This window comes from Choristoneura fumiferana, chromosome 2 (assembly GCF_025370935.1).
Source record: "Choristoneura fumiferana chromosome 2, NRCan_CFum_1, whole genome shotgun sequence".
In the NCBI taxonomy this organism is placed as follows: domain Eukaryota; kingdom Metazoa; phylum Arthropoda; class Insecta; order Lepidoptera; family Tortricidae; genus Choristoneura; species Choristoneura fumiferana.
In genome coordinates, this window is record NC_133473.1 from 17,752,547 (window position 1) to 17,770,523 (window position 17,977).

The 17,977-nt window shown below is 40.3% G+C and overlaps 1 protein-coding gene across 1 annotated transcript; it reads left to right on the forward strand.

The window, feature by feature from the left end:
* Positions 1 to 245: 245 nt before the first annotated feature.
* On the forward strand, positions 246 to 2,033 carry LOC141445543 (uncharacterized). The gene is made up of 2 exons (XM_074111377.1): positions 246 to 1,160; positions 1,968 to 2,033. The coding sequence occupies exons 1-2, from the start codon at positions 246 to 248 to the stop codon at positions 2,031 to 2,033; spliced, it is 981 nt and encodes a 326-aa protein (XP_073967478.1).
* The last annotated feature ends 15,944 nt before the right edge of the window (positions 2,034 to 17,977 follow it).

Here is a 17,977-nt window from a genome sequence, read left to right on the forward strand (position 1 = left end):
GAACCGGTAAACGGGTTCCGGTGCGTGTGCTACTAGACTGCGCTAGCGCTTGCAACTTCATATCGGAACAGTGTGTAAACAGGCTAGGTTTGAAAGCGAGTAAAGCGAAGCACATTGTTAGCGGTATAGGCCAGGCGCTGGCGGAACCTAGTGGGACTTTGTCGTGTACTATTTCATCCAATACTGATGAACATAATAGTACATTTTCGTTCGAGGCATATGTTTTGCCGACTATATGTTCCGACATGCCAACCGGACATATTAAACCATCGTCGTGGTTAACGAATAGAGACCTGGCCTTCGCGGACCCGTGTTGGAATGAACCGGGTCCGATCGACATGCTGCTAGGTGTTGACGTGTTCGCATCATCGTTACGTCCAGGATTGATCCAGGGTGATCCGGGTCAGCCCACGGTTATCAAAACCATATTCGGTTGGATCGTGATGGGTGGTGGCGCATTGGATATTTCTCGTCCTCGTCGTGGCAGTTGTCATGTCACTACAAAAATCACAGAAAACCTATCGTTAGATGACTCCATTCGGAGGTTTTGGGAGTTGGAGGACGTTCACACCTCGACCAATGTCCTTCTATCGAAAAATGACGCATTGTGTGAGCAACATTTTGCCACGAATTATCGTCGTACGGAAGAGGGTAGGTATATTGTTCCACAACCCTTCGCCGACCTTACAAGTAAACCAATTTTCAACGGCTCTCGTGCCATCGCGCTTAAGCGCTTCTCATTGTTGGAAAAGAAGCTTCAGCTAAACTCGGAACTTTCGAAGAGTTATGCGGCATTCATGGAGGATTACGAGGCGTGTGGTCATCTGGAAAGGTGTGACCCTCCGGAAAACGATAGCGGTCATTGTTTTTATATTCCTCATCACGGGATTCTGAGGCTCTCTTCAACTAGTACCCCTCTCCGCGTGGTATTCGACGCCAGCGCCAGGGACGCGCGAAGTATCTCATTAAACGACACATTGCTAGCGGGACCCAAACTACAAAAAATTATCTTCCACTTGCTTCTTCGTTTCCGGTGGCACGCCGTGGTTTTCACTGCTGATGTAAAGCAGATGTATAGGCAGATATTAGTGTTCCCGGAGGACGTGGAATACCAACGCATCCTTTGGCGTAGAAGGAAGCCACCGGAAGCTAGGATCCGGGTCAGTTCTGCCGAAGCTGACGCTTGGCCACGGTCAGCCTCCTCAGTCGATACGGATTCTTATCTCGGTGAGCAAAAACTGGTCCCTCTGGTCGCACGTTCTAGTGAAGAAACCCCATCCGTAATATTGTTGAATAAATTCTCGTCGTTAAAAACTTTAGAACGTGTGGTGGCATACTGCCTACGTTACATCCATAATTTAAAACACCGCTTATCTAAAAATAAGGTCATCACCGGCCCCATAACCCCGGCGGAGGTCACGCGAGCCCTTATGGCTTTAATAAAGTTTTCTCAAATGAATCACTTCTCGTCGGAAATCGAACTTTTGAAAGCTCATAAATTTAATTCTCTACCGAAAACTTCTAAAAAACTATCGCCTTTCGTAGATGAAGCGGGCCTCTTGAGGGTGGGCGGTCGCCTATCTCGCGCATCCGTCGACTTCGATATAAAGCACCCGTTGCTTCTACCTCGAGACGACCGTCTAACCGCGCTTTTAATTGAAGAGTACCACCAAAAATTTATGCATCCGGGAGTCCAAACGCTTCAAAACTTGCTCGCTAAGAATTTCTGGATACTCTCGCCAAAGCGTGCGATCCGGGCAGTCGTATCGAAATGTTTAAAATGCTTTCGCGTTCGCCCTACAAGCGTGTCTGCACCTTTCATGGGGGACCTCCTTCTTACAGAATTAACGCATTAAAACCGTTCTTAAGCGCCGCCGTCGACTACGGCGGACCTTCCGACGTATCTCTCGGTCGTGGGCGGGGAAATAAAACGTACAAAGCGTACATTTGCGTCTTTGTATGCACAGCTACTAAGGCCGTTCATGCAGAACTCGCCACCGAACTTGCGACAGAAGCGTTCCTCGCCGCACTAAGACGTTTCGTAGCACGCCGCGGACACTGCCGCAAACTAGTTTCCGATCAAGGAAAAAAATGCATCAAGATTTCTGGGCAAGGTACATGCATACGCTGCAGCAGCGAACGAAATGGCACGATAGGCAGGTTGCCCTAGAAAAGGGCGCACTAGTCCTTGTCCTTAACGAACAAACCAGCCCCATGAAGTGGCCTTTAGGTCGCATCGTAGATACCCATCCTGGAGCTGACGGCATAGTGCGCGTCGTGACCGTGCGCACCGCTTGCGGTCTTTATAAACGACCAGTCGTAAAGCTTTGCCCCCTGCCTACCTAACTCCATCGCTACTACCGCTCGTAGTAATCCTACTTTCCATCTCTTTATTTACTTTTTATTTATTATCGTTTAACCTAGTTAAAATACAGCGTATTTTGGTGGGCGGAAATGTTCAGTATTGCCAGATGTCAGGAGCCTTTACCTCTTAATATTTTTTATTCACGGTGGCCACACCTTAATTGTTTTAACTACCGACATCCGAATAACCGCTCCCCTCCACTTTTTCGATAACAAAACCAGCTGACTCGTCAGCTGGAGGGCCATTCATTCTCTATTTTTTAATATCCTTTTAAGAATTTGAATTGTAACAGCCGTTACGCTGCCCAAACTTTACAAGCTTTCCTTCAAACCGTAGTTTTTTAAATTTAACGTAAGCTCAGTGCTGCTGCTGAAGCCTCCCTGCACCCCTGCGCTGATCTGAAGGCTAAGTACGACACCAGAGGTAAGAGTTAACAGTGATTCCGGAGGAGCTGAAGACTTCGAGCCAACGGTGCCCGTTACCGACGCCCTAAGATCCTGCCCTGCAGCAGACGAGGAGTTCTCAGGTGAGAGCTTCCTACAGCAGCTATTCTTTCGCGTGCTTTTTTCATTTTATTTATTAATTTGTCGCGGGACGCCATATTTTGCTTCCGGCACGTTCCTTCACCATCCCGACTTTCCTCTCGTTGCTCTTTCGAAATTTCTATACAGTCCACTTCCCCTTTCTCGCACAATCATATAGATCTCGTATACCTACTAAGTTTTTAAAACCTAAACAAGAGAGCGGCAAAATTTTCTTCCGCCCCGGGCGAAGTAGCCACGAAAATAATAAATGTGCCGGTGTTGGACCCACTCCACTACAATAAGGTACTTTCAAATGCCGCATGAAAGCTCTCGATGAAGTTTCTCTTTCGATCTTAGTTAGAAGTCCTACAAGAAAATAAACCGAAACTCACGCCGAAACTCGCAGAAACCGAGCCCTATATATAACGAAATGCAAAACTCGAACTTCGTATCTTGCCATCCTGCTGACGCTAATATCATTAATACGAGAGTGAGAAGAACGGTACGATACGAACTTTGATTTACGAATTTCGTATTAGCCTCCTCTTAGCCTCCCGGATGTTTGGTTGGACACTTAACGCTCAATAATTACAGTGAGCTTTAAAATCTGTCTGAAAGACATTGCGAATGAGGACTGCCGCTCAAATGTGACTTATTTGAAATAATTAGTATTTTAAATGCAAAATACCTATTTCTATTTTGAATTTAAATATTTTTTAAGAAAAACATTTGTATTTTACTGGAATTTTGGACTTTTTGGGCATATTATAAGTATTTTGTATTAGCAAAATTCAAAACACAAGTTATTTGATAAGTTTAATCAACAACATCTACTGATGTTAACAAGATAAATAATTTTCAAAATACGTATTTTGTTATTTAGTACTTACCTATTTGAAATACAAAACTAAAATCTGTTTTGTGTTTGAAATAGAAACATTAAAAATTTATTCTGTGACACTAGGAAGTATTTGCATTTTTTATTTAGTACTTATTTAAAATACAAAACTAAAAACTGTTTTGTATTTGAAATAGAAACACTAACAATTTATTCTGTGACACTGAGAAGTAAGTATTCCCATTTTGTATTTAAATAAATTGTATAAACCATTTTGATACAATCACCACTAGCTGTTAAGTACCTACATTGTTCAAAGTTTAGCGCGTCAAAGACGCGACTTCATTGTTAATCAAATATTTCCATGAACAACCTTTACAGTGGTATACCTAGTGCCATCCACGAAGACGCGTGATTTTGTCAAAATTAGCCATTAATGACATTGTAATAAGGACCACGGCACGCGTCATCGTGAATGACTCTACCTATACCCTGACAAAATTAACCCTTTTCCAGGCATAGACTTTATAGCGACCACATAAATGTACACAAATCTTCGACCTTGCTACGTTTACAATATGGTACAAAATCAATTGAAGTTGTTAATAACCTAACCAACAAAAAGTTGGGAACCCCCGACTTTGTCACTTCAAAGTTTAATATCTCAAAAACGGCTTAACAGATTTTGATGAAACATGTCTAAGAACCATCGCTAGAAAACCTGATTTCAAATTTAAAAAAACCGCATTCAAATAGGTCCACCCGTTTAAGAGCTACGGTGCCACAGACAGACACACACACACGCACACACAGACACACATAGCGGTCAAACTTATAACACCCTTCTTTTGCGTCGGGGGTTAAAAATACTATAGTTACGTCTTAAATTAATCCCTCATTATGTAAACAGTTTAAGGGGCTGTTTCACCATCCATTGATTAGTGTTAACTGGCGGTTAGGTGTGATGTGTTGTTTTGTTCGAATAGACGGAGACGGCATCACATTTAACCGTCGGTTAACGCTAATCAATGGATGGTGAAACAGCCCCTAAAACTATGATTTATTTTGCAAAAACATATCTAAATTAGCGGGGCGTGGAAAAGGGTTAACTGCTGGAAAGTTCCAGATTAAATTGGAACGTCATGAATATTTTGTATTGGATTTTGAATAGGAACTTTACTTGTGTTCGGCAGCCCTCACTGCTTTTGGAATCTCTATTATGGAAATATTTAAAATTCTTATGAATGTTATAAGATGCTGTGGCGTCATCAAATTAGTTAGACTATGTGAAATGAAATAACTATATTCAAAATTGTGTCTCTATTAATACACTGTTATACCTATACCCACTCAATTGTAATGTTTTATGCCTCCTTCCTTTTATGGCTCCTTCTTTCAAATAATAGTTTATACAAATTCGGGATAAATATTTTATAAAAAAAAAACACTAGGTACCCAATGTTCAATGAGGGCTATCGCGTATGAATTCGCCACTAGAGGCGCTAGTGTAGCGTGAGGTCTCCGAAATGTCAAATCTCATAGTTTTTGGGTGAGCTACGCGGGTTTATTTATAATTAGAATAATTTTGTGAATATTTTGCAATATCTGAAATTAATTATGGCAAATATGCGTTCCGGGGGCAATGAATGTCTGTGTTTTGAGACAGTTTTGTCTTTCGGAAACCTGTGTCCTCCCTTTTTTCCGAACAAAACGGGGACTATGCAACACTGTGGCATGCTCGATATTTTTATGGTACGGTTTTAAGGTGTATTAAATATGATTTTAATCTAAACTTTCTTTTCACACCCGTAAAAACAGACTTCGAAAGCCATACTTAAAAACCTCACGCAACAGTGCGCCATCTAGTGAGACAAGAAACGATAGCCCTCATTGTCACAGTAGGGAACGTGAATCTGAATTAAAAGCGCAGGAGTCGTCCGGGCGGGCTTAGCCAGACTTAATTGACTCATCATAACCAGACCTGGATTATTTATTTATTTATTATTCAACAACATTGATACAACTAATATTTCACTAATACTAAGACTTATTGTGATACTGATCCAGATAATCGTTTAGAGACAAGTGTGCAGTAACAGCCCAAAAAGACCAAGGCCCGCCTTACACTAAAAAAAAGTTGAAAAACGACATTCCCATTTCAAATTTCAATGTCTCGAAAACGGCTGATCCGATTTTAATGAAACACAGCTAAGAACCATTGCAAGGAAACTCGCTTACACATAAAAATATCGCATCGAAATCGGTCCCTCCGTTTGAGAGCTACGATGTCAGACAGACATTGGCGTCAAACTTTTCGCGTCGGGGTTTAAAGAGTAGGTTAGGTAATGAGCGGAAATGGAAGTAACGGGATGCAGACCGGAATATAAAGCTTATATAACCTTGGGTTTTCGAATGGCGTCCGCAGACCGGGACACGAGCTGTCGGTAGGCCTCGATCGCGGGATCGCGGTGGATGCCGGCCTGAGTGGAGAGCCTTGGGGGAGGCCTATGTCCAGCAGTGGACGTCTTTCGGCTCACATGATGATGATGATAACCTGGGGTCATTATTCGAGCGTCAACCGACTCATTTTTCTGTCACATTTTTTACGAATTTGCTGTAGATTTTGATGTAGTTTTTTTATTATTTGTTAGAGTTCCTGTATTTCTACCAGATAACTGAAAACTATATCAGAATATATGAAAGCCGTGGTGGCCTAGTGGTTTGACCTATCGCCTCTCAAGCAGAGGGTCGTGGGTTCAAACCCCGGCTCGCGCCTCTTGAGTTTTTCGAAATTCATGTGCGGAATTACATTTGAAATTTACCACGAGCTTTGCGGTGAAGGAAAACATCGTGAGGAAACCTGCACAAACCTGCGAAGCAATTCAATGGTGTGTGTGAAGTTCCCAAACCGCACTGGGCCCGCGTGGGAACTACGGCCCAAGCCCTCTTGTTCTGAGAGGAGGCCTGTGCCCAGCATTGAGACATATATAGGCTGGGATGATGATATCAGAATATTGGGCCATTTTTACAGAAAATCAAGTGTCCAGATAAATGAGACGGTTGAAACGCTCGAATAATGACCGACCTAATTTCTTGTGCAGTTGAAGCACATATCGTCGCTACTTTGAAAAAAGCTGGTATCTCAAAATCGATCATCTTTCCGAGTGAACTTAATGAACATTGTGTTAGAAACCTCTACGGTGCTGTGCATGACGTCTAATTGAACTTTGTATTTTTTTACCGTTCTGTGTCACTCTAAAATAAATGGTGAATCGTAAACATTGGTATTCGATTTGTAGCATTCGAACATGGCGGATGTAGACGATATCTAATTTTGGTATTTCTGCTTCTTGGCTAGTTGAAGTATAATTTTGATAGTGTTTTATGCGGCGATTAACCTTAACAGTGAACAGTGATCACAAAATTCTATATTGCTCTCGTGTCTGACATTTTTTAATGCGCAAGTGGTCTCCGTGTGGTTTCTGGAATTTTGCTATCAAGTTGCAAAAACTACAATCACCGTACAACATGCATAAGAAGAATATATTTATCTTTAATTTTACTGACATTGGCCCAAGCCTTATGGCCGCCATTAAGAGGAATAAATAAATTAAACATTGGTTTTCCTCCGTATTAAGATTTTCTTGTGGTTTTTATCATCTGGCGACCGTTAAATAGTATGGAAACCTTAAGAAAAGAGCGAAGTATCGCTCGGAGGCTTTTCACGAAAGCCAAAACCGAATTTGAAGCCAATTTAGAGTCGCATATTGATGAACTCACCGCCGCCTTCGGAAAACTACAACTGCGAGCAGAAAACTTGTTCAACGTCGATGAACGTATAAAAGAGCAATGGCTAAGCACAGATGACATGTCCGAAGAGCAGTATTTTGAGGATTGTTTGACCAGCGATAATTATCAATCCGACTGGGAGCGCGTAAAAGTACAATACGATAATGCTACCCGGAACGACGAACGCATAAAAAGGTCACATAAATCTAACGGCAGTGATATATCAAATAACACAGTGAAGAGTATAAAGTCTCAGCATGATTGTGAGAAATCAACATGCAGTTCAGCGTGTCAGTCGAGACGGTTCCGGCTACCTAAATTTGAATTACGAAAGTTTGACGGAAACACGAAGAATTGGATTGGTTTTTGGTGTCAATTTCAAAAGATCGATAGCGACGACACAATGGACGACGGAGATAAGTTTCAGTATTTATATCAGTGCACTGTTCCAGATACTCCAGCAAGAGAACTCGTCGATAGCTTTCCTCCATCGGGAGCTAACTACAAACAAGCTATTGAACAGTTAAAGTCTAGATTTGCGCGTGATGACATGCTAATCGACATCTACGTAAGGGAACTTCTTAACCTTGTACTAGCGCAAGCAAAAGGTAATACCTCCTATAAATTAGGCCACTTATACAATAAATTAAATACGCAGTTACTAGCACTTCAAAGTTTAGGTGTCACTATAGATAAATACGCCGTTTTATTATTTCCTTTAGTTGAGTCCGCCTTACCCGAATCTGTTTTAAGAGCGTGGGAGAGGTCTCAAGTACACGAGGAGAAGGGCGACGAGCATCTCAACCGGCTCATGCAGTTCCTGAAAAGCGAAGCGGAGTCGGAGGAGCGGATCCAGCTCGCGCGCAGCGGCATAGCATCGGGTGACTGTTTACCTAGCGTTTGTTCGCAACCGACCGCGGCATGCCTGGTGTCTACGGAAGATGCAGGTAAGAAGATTTGTTGCGTTTGGTGTGAAAAGGCATCGCATAACAGCTTCGAGTGCTACAAGGCTAACAAGATGTCGTATGAAGCTAGAAAGGAAGCGTTAAATAAAAAGGGAGCTTGTTTTATTTGTCTAAAGACGGGACATAATATGAAAAAGTGCAAAAATTTCTCGAAATGCCTTTTCTGTTCCAAACGTCATGCTGTATTAATGTGCCCTGACATTAAAGCGTCAATTCAAAATGAAAATGTTAAAACTTTCAAAGACGGAACGTCAAATTTGAATAACAATATAGCCCAAAATAAGGCTGGTACTACACTGTTGCAAACGTTTATGGTAAATATTATTAGCGATAATAAATGCATACAGGTACGGTCATTTATTGATACGGGCGCACAAAGATCGTATTTACGTCGCGATATTATTGAGGATTTAGGTCTTAAACCTGTCAGCAAAGAAACTTTGTCACACTGTCTCTTCGGCGGGATTGAAACTAAGAAGCAGTCGTTCAACTGCTACGAATTCACTGTCGCGAGCCTAGACAACGAGTTTCAATGCAAGATTATTGCGCTTGACAAATCCACGATCTGCGGCTACATACCTCGTTTGAACACAAACCACGAATTGTTTCAAGAGTTGAAGAAACATAACATCGCGTTGAGTGACGTCGGCGAAGAGGCTACGCCCACCATCGGGTTGCTAATCGGCGCAGACTATGCAGGCTTTTTGCTCACTGACAGTTTCATACGTCTGAACAATAACCTCGTGGCAATGAAAATAAATTTGGATGGACACTTCAAGGGCCCATAATGAACGCATGCAGTGTAATGACGAATGTAGTATCGGCTAACTTGCAATTATCGGAGCTTTGGGATTTAGAAACTCTTGGAATACGAGACCCGGCGGAAGTTGCAAGTGTTTTAATGAAACAACGGTAGACATGTTTATTATCTATATTTATTGGTTGTTCAAAAACCTATCAATACACATTATACGTTCTGAAACTCTCTTATGATTTGATGTTACAACACCTTCCCCTTTAAATAGTTTCCTATGAAAGTACACTTTAGCAGCTTACTACAAATCTAACCTTTGAGGTGGTCGAACAGTTCTACCACTTCTTGTTCTAGTTATATTAGTATCCGGGGAGCGTACTACCTTATTGTCAGGAGGTAGAGTGTGGTTCACTACAGGTTCATAGACACGATCATACATCTCTGGTGATAATGACCGTTCAAAAGGCTTGTGCTTAGTGTATGACTTTCTTAATTGACCTGATGTTCTTCTTAACAATTTTCCATTTAATTCTATCCAATAAGATCTGGGCTCATTTGCTTTTTTAATTATAGTAGCCTTTTCCCAGGTTCTATCCTTATCGGTTCGGGTTACAATATTTTCTCCTTCCCTAAAAAACACTTCCTTCCTATTTGCATGCCTGTCATACAAAGCTTTAGTTACAGACTGGTTTAACTTTAATTTTTTGTACACATTGGTTTGTATTTTTGGCTGCAAATAATTAATTGGGGTAGGTATTTCACATCTTAGGTTTCTACTTTGCAATATTTGAGCTGGAGTAATGTTAATCCTTGTTAAAGGAGAATTATTATAGTGGAACAAATTGTCCCTAAAATCATCATGAGTATCAGCAGATTTTTCTAGTATTTTCCTGCTTATACCCACTGCTTTTTCTGCCATGCCATTGCTTTTATGATGGTATGGGGTACTTGTGATTAAAGTTATTTCTTTTTTCTTATAGTACTGATGACATTCATGTGAAGAAAATGGTACATTATCAGAAACTATGTATGACGGAAATCCGAATCTGCAAAACACTTCTTGCATTCCATTTATGACAGATTTAGAACTTTTGTCTGCAATTGGTACAATCTCAAGCCAGTGTGAGAAATAGTCTATTATAATTAAAAAGTATTTGCCCCAAAGTCTAAGATATCCATACCAACTTTGTCAAATCTCAACTTAGGTAGTTTGTGTGGTAACATGGGTTCCCTGCAGTTTTGTGGCATGTACTTTTCACAGGTTTTACATGATTTTACATAATTAATAATGTCATTTGTTATACCAGGCCAATAGAATAACTTTCTGGCTTTCATTATGCATTTGGATGTGCCAACATGCCCTTTATGAATTAGCTGTAATACATATGGTCTTAGTGATTTTGGTACTACTATTTTGCTATCCATAAATAAGATTCCGTCTTCTACATAAAGTCTGTCGATTAATGGATAATATATTTTGATTTCTGGTGGCAATTTATTAACAGTTGGCCAACCCATATAGTAAAATTCACATAACTGTTTTAATGTGTCATCTTCAGTGGTACTTTTTTTAAACAATTGTTTTTTCTCAGCGCTCATAGGTAAGTATTTTGACACTAAGTGTACCATGTCTGTTAACCCTAAATAATATTCTGTTTTATTTAAGTAATTTCTCGATAGCATATCTGCAAAAATTAACTTTTTACCAGGCACATAGATTAAATTTAAATTATATTTTAACAATTTTAATCTTATTCTTTGTAATCTTACTGAACCTATTTTGTTTATTTGTTTAACCATTACAGACAATAGTGGTTTATGGTCTGTATGTACTTCTATTTCAAGGCCATATATGTATTTATAAAACTTTTGCGTACCAAAGTAGATAGCTAACATTTCTTTTTCAGACTGGCTGTAGTTTAGTTCAGCATCATTCATGGCTCGTGACGCGCAGGCCACCAACTTGTCATTTTGAATCAGGCAACATCCTAGGCCACTTTTTGAAGCATCACACTGTAAAATAGTTTTAATATTAGGGTCAAACGTAATAAGAGCTGGGGCTTTCGATATTGCCTCTTTCAATTTTGTAAATGAATTTTCATGTAAATTTGTCCACTGAAACTCTACATCTTTTTTTAGCAATTTGTATAAGGGTGACAATAACTCTGACATGTAAGGTACATACCTTCTCACATAGTTGAATGACCCGAGGATCCTTTGGAGGTCTTCTTTATTTTCTGGGCTCTTGAGACTGCGCAGGGCTTCTACTCTCTCAGGGTCCATCTTGACTGTTCCACCTCCAAAGACCTGCCCAATGTATTTTACTTCTTTTTTCCTAAACTGGATTTTTTCTCTGTTGAAGACTGCTTTCACTTCTTTTGCTCTTTTCATCACCTCTTTCAGTACATGGTCATGTTCTTCCTTACTTTCCCCCGTAATTAGCAAGTCGTCGAACCAGATGAGGACATTTTTTATGTCTCCAAATAGATTTTCCACCTCTTCTTGAAAAACTTCAGGTGCATTTGTGAGCCCATATGGTAGGACTAGGTATCTGTATACCCCAAATGGAGTAGCAAAACAGCATTTCCATGACGCCTCTTCTGTTAGTGGGCAGTGGTGAAACCCTTCTTTCAAGTCAAGTACCGTAAACCAGTTCATTTTGTTTAATTTTGCTGTTACTTCATCCAGTGTTGGCATGTGTTTTGGTTTTCTAATGATATATTGATTTAAGTCATGTGGATCCAGACACAACCTTATTTTTTTGTTTGGCTTTTCTACTAACACCACTCGGTTTACACATGCCTTATCACTTAGAGTGTCTACTTTCATAATAGCATTTCTTTCTTCTAACCTTTTGAGTTCTTGTTTTAGTGGCTCTTGTAATGTTATGGGAATTTTGGTTGATGGGTGACAAATGATGTTTGTTATTTCCCTTGTAGGTATATCCACTGGTTTTTGAAATTTCCCTGATCCCGAAAAGACTTCACTGTGTAGGTTTATGAATGCTTTCTTCTCTTCTTCTTCCTTGTCAGTGGTTTCCTTCTGTACATTATGTATTCTTTTAATTAATCCCAGCTTGGTGCACCCTTCACTGCCTAACAACATTGTTTTACAGTTGACAACCATGAAATCTAGGTATGCATTTTTGTCCTTGTACTGGCATAACAGGCTTATGCACCCATCGGGTTTCACTTTTGATCCATCAAATCCCTCTAGACATGTATTTGTTGGGATCGGCCTAATAACTGATGCAATCCTCAGTTTCTTGTACATTTGTCTTGGTATGATGCTGACATCTGCCCCAGTGTCAAGGCGGCATGTGATTTTCTGCCCCTCAATTTCTATTTTTTCTGTCCATTCATTATTAATGACATAGATGCCTTTCACCATATTGCACATGATAGAGCTGTCACTGTCGCTGTGGTCTTGTTGCTCAACGGTATTAATTTTCCTGTTTTTAGTATAGCAAGATTTGGAAAATGGTTCATGGCTCCACACAGTGAGCATTGTTTGCCATAAGCGGGGCATTCTCTTGGCCCATGTTTTGTCTGGCAACGTCGACAGTTAAATAATTTTTTCACTGACTTTTGTTTGTTGTGGTATTGAACTCTGTGTATTTCCGGCTCCTGATTTATTTGGGCAACTTGCTCGCGACTTTGTTCGCTGGCTCTACAAACTGCTGCTGCCTTTTCCAATGTTAAGTCTTCAATGCGAAGCAAGGTTTCTTGAGTTCCTTTGTCTTTAATTCCATGGACTATTTTGTCTCGCAGTAAGTCATCTTCAATGTTGTCACTTTTTTTATAATTGCATGTATTTATTAACTGTCTGCACGTGGTGAGGAAGTTTTCAAAAGGTTCGTCTTTTTGTTGTGTTCTTTGATTGAATAGGTATCTTTGAAAGACATCATTTTTTCTTGGTCTTACAAAATCTTCGATAGCCTGCAGCGTTTCTTCGTAAGTTTTTTCTCACTCCCGGGTATGGTAGCTATTATTTTTACTGCCTCAGGTCCTATTACATTTCTCAGAATTGCCTTTTTTGTTTTATCTTTTGCCTCCTCGCGGCCCGACACGATGATGTAATCTTCAAGCATCGTCTTCCATATCTGCCATTCGTTGGCTGCATTCCTGTTTTGCAGATCAAAATTAGGTGGCACCTTTGCTGCACTATCCATTTTTGTGTTTTATTTTAACTTTATCACCGTTTATACTTTTATTTTCTTAGTTTTTTTCGACTGCGCCATGTTTTAATGAAACAACGGTAGACATGTTTATTATCTATATTTATTGGTTGTTCAAAACCTATCAATACACATTATACGTTCTGAAACTCTCTTATGATTTGATGTTACAACAGCAAGCAAGACGAAGTCTGACTCTATCATAATGGACCAGTTTAGAAATTCGATCAAAATCAACAACGAAGGACGGTACGAAGTAGATTTACCGTGGAAACCAAATCATGGAGAGCTTCTTGACAACAAACAGTTAGCTGAACGAAGATTGATGTCAACAACACAGAGACTTCTAAAGCTGAACGAGTTTTGATAACTACTGTCAAGTCTTTGAAGATTGGTTGAAGGAGGGCGTAATTGAAGAGGTCAATGACACAGCGAGACCAAAACACTACCTGTCACATCACCTGTCATAAAGAGCTCCAGCCTGACCACGAGAGTTCGTCCAGTTTTTGACGCGTCTGCTCGAGATCGTAATGGAATTCTCTCAACTCGTTCCTAGAAAAGGCATAAATTGTCTTGAACTCATTCCGAAACTACTGATCAAATTTAGAAAATATGCGATTGGGATAACGTCCGACATTAAGAAAGCCTTTCTTCAGATATCACTGAATGATGAAGACAGACGATATCTGTCTTTTCTGTGGTGGAAGAATAATGAAAGAAAAGACTTGATAACCTACCGCCATCGTCGTGTGGTATTCGGCGTAACGTCTAGTCCATTTCTTTTGGGTGCGACTATAAATTACCACTTGGAAAAGTACACCGAAAAATATAAGGACACGGCTGAGCGTCTCAAGAACTCTTTCTATGTTGATAACTGCGTCACAAGCCTAGAAAGTGAGCAAGAAGCACAAATCTTCATAGAAGAGGCGAAAAGAGTAATGTTGGAGGCGAAATTTGACTTACGAGGTTGGGTCACAGCTCCCATGACAAATAAAGACATGACGTCAAAAGAAGACAGTCTGTCGGTACTCGGCCTTATATGGATTTGAAAAGAGATCAATTGTACTGTAATGTCAACTTCGTTCAAAACATGACTTTAGAAGAAAAAGTTACAAAAAGGAGTTTGTTGTCCATAACCCAAAAGGTTTTTGATCCGGTCGGTTTGGCATGCCCAGTTACTCTTGTGCCCAAACGAATTATTCAAAAAACGTTGGAATTTAAAGCTGGGTTGGGATTCAGAACTGCGATTAACTTACAAAGGAATACCTCGATTGGTCTAAACATATTCACTTGCTTATTGACTGCCGTATTCCGCGTCGACTTACCTCTGCTACAATAAACAAATGTAATAACAGCCTGCATGTCTTTAGTGATGCGAGCAAGGTGTCATTCGCGACTGCCATTTTCCTGCGAAGCGAATTTCAAAGAGAAGTTACTGTGCAGTTGGTTCAAGCGAAGTCACGCGCACCAGTCCGTGAAATCAGCATACCGCGCTTAGAATTAATGGCAAACCTAATTGCAACACGCTTGTATATTCAAGTCAAAGAAGCGTTGGAACTGTCAAGTTGTCGAGTTTACTTCTGGACTGACGCAAGCGTAGCATTCACCTGGATTACGACTGAAGGAGACTGGAACATTTTTGTAAAGAACAGAGTGAAGGAGATACGTCAATATACTAACGTGGAAGATTGGTATCATCTACCAGGCTCGATGAACCCTGCCGACTTACCTTCGAGAGGCTGCAACGCTAACACCTACTGAAGAGTAAATGGTGGGAGGGACCGGCTTGGCTGAAAACAGAAGAAAGTGAATGCCTATGTCTCAATTAAACGTTGATGAGCAAGAAGTCAACAAAGAAAGGAAGAAAGTGGTACTTGCTAATACTACGGCAGATATTAGTACAATTCTATCCAGACTGACTTACTTTTCCAAATTTACTATGATAGTGAGAACGGTTGGCTGGATATTAAGATTTGCGTACAACTGCAAGATAAAAAAAACGAAGAGGTGAACTGACCTGTGAGGAGTTTCAGAGCGCCGAGAAGAAACTTTTAAAGATGGTTCAAGCCGAAATGATGGCAGATGATATCAAAAAGTCGAAAAATCTGCAAATATTTAAAGATGAGGAAGGCTTATTAAGAATTCGCACAAAGCTTGTACTTAGTGATGAGCCCACAGACTTTGTTATGTCCGATATTTCTGCCTGGGAAGCATCTTATAATCAAAAAGCTAGTAACCTCGAAACACCACATGTTGCATCACGCCGGCCCGGGTATTCTAATGACAGTACTCAGGGAGACTTATTGGATCACTGGTGTTAGACGACTTGTTAGTTCAACAGTATCAAAATGCGTAACCTGCAAGCGACAATCGGTAAACATGCCAACACACGTTACACCTTTGCCTCTGGACAGAATAAAACCTGCTGCTGCCTTTGAAGTGACTGGTATTGATCTAGCTGGTCCTCTCTTTCTGCGGTCGGGAGGGAAGGTGTGGATAATTTTATTTACGTGTGCTGTATACCGCGCCGTACACCTGGAACTAACAAAATCGCTGTCAACTGAAGCTTTTCTCATGGCGTTTACGACGGTTTATTGCAAGACGTGGAAGAGTCAACACAATTTACACGGATAATGGCACTAACTTCCACGGAGCTGATAATCTGTTAAAAGCATTGAATTGGAAGAGATAGCAGCTTACTCCAGTGTGCGAAGCATCAAGTGGAAGTTCAATCCACCGGCTGCGCCATGGTGGGGAGGTTGGTGGGAGCGATTGATTCGTTCTCTTAAGGAACTTCTCCGACGCAACTTGGGACAGAAAACAGTCACTTATGAGGAACTGTCAACCATACTTTGTGATTGTGAGGCCTTGATGAATTCACGGCCCCTAACTTACATCGCGGATAACTCAGAAAACTTGAAGCCTCTGACGCCAGCCTGCTTCGTGCAAGGCTTCCTGCCAGCGAGACTCCAGATTTAGACCAGCTCGACCATGACTCTTTGAATAGGCGATTAAGGTATTTGCATAAGCTAAGAGAGATCTAAGAGAGCGGTTTAGGAACGAGTACTTGGGGATGCTCATACAGAAGGTAAGGAGAGGGACTCTAATATAAAGGTAGCGATGTCGTATTGGTAGAGACTGATGCGAAGCGTATAAAGTGGCCTTTTGGAGTTATCTTAGAAGTATATACTGGAAAAGATGGAAATGCTAGAGTAGCTAGAGTACGCACAGCCGACGGCGAGTACACCCGGGCATATCAACGTCTATACCCGCTGGAAGTGCAACCTGACGAGGTCCTGTGAAGATAGAGGTTTGGTCTTCGTCCCAAAGGTGGGAGGATGTTAGAAACCTCTACGGTGCTGTGCAATGACGTCTAATTGAACTTTGTATTTTTTTACCGTTCTGTGTCACTCTAAAATAAATGGTGAATCGTAAACATTGTTTTCCTCCGTATTAAGATTTTTTGGTTTTTATCACATTGCTTTAAGGGTCAAATTTGCTGACGTATTGATTTGAGATACGAGATTTTTTCAAAGTAGTGACGATATACACTTCAATATTGCGAATTTGTCAGACTCCGCCCCACTTGCAGGATTTTGCGTACCAGAACAACTATATAAAAGAACTAAGATCTCCATGTCCTCTCAAGATGATAATTTGGCATGCACTGTGCCGTGTGGGGTACATATCCGAAGCCCTCTCATTCTCTCGATTTATGAGAGGGGCTTGTGCCCAACGTACACGCACAACGCATTAACATCTGCCACAGCGAAGCGTGCAAAAATATCAGACTTCTTACCGGCCCTTGAAATAGCCATATTAGATATTTATGCCTTTGTTGTCAGATATTGGTGTTGGTGACAGTATGAGTATGTGAGTGTTGGACGTAGATTATATAGGCTGGATTATTTTAAAGATGGAACTTACAACGGAGAGATGCAGATGTCAATAATTTTAACATTGATCATACCTCTCGACCATAGAATTGTTCTCTCATTTCCGTCCTAAACTTTACCCGTTGAGGTTTTGAATGTCTCTACAATTGATGTAAAATAATAAATGTTTTTGAATTCAATTAATATTTTGAATGCAAGTACTGATCTATGTAAATGTTTATACATCCTTATTGTTCTCTTATACATTTCCAATACCTATTATAAAAATGAAAATATATGCTTCTTATAAATAAAGTTGTTTAATTTTATTCCAAAATATTCCTTCATAATACTTAGTGTATTAATTATGAGGTGTTAGGAAAACCCTGTACGTACGGTAATTTAACCCACATTAAGGCTACTGATACTATAAAAGTGGTAGGTATGGAGATAGACTTCTTTAACTTCCATACCTATACAAACATTTTTTTTTCGAATAAAAATATTTATAAATATATGTAAGTATAGTATTAATAAATATCATACAGGGTTTTGAACACCATGTATTCCTATGAATACTTATCCCCGTTTTCAGAAAAGTTGTAATCCTGAGAAAATGCAAATGTCAAAGTGCATGTAAATAATAAGTTATGACTAAAATCATAACTAAAATCCTTCTAAAATCGGACC

Bases quoted from the DNA above. Each gene is read 5' to 3' on its own strand.
- LOC141445543 (XM_074111377.1), top strand. From the start codon at position 246: ATGCCAACCGGACATATTAAACCATCGTCGTGGTTAACGAATAGAGAC. The intron at 1,161-1,967 runs GTCAGTTCTGCC...TTGTATGCACAG, and splicing joins CACCGGAAGCTAGGATCCGG to CTACTAAGGCCGTTCATGCA.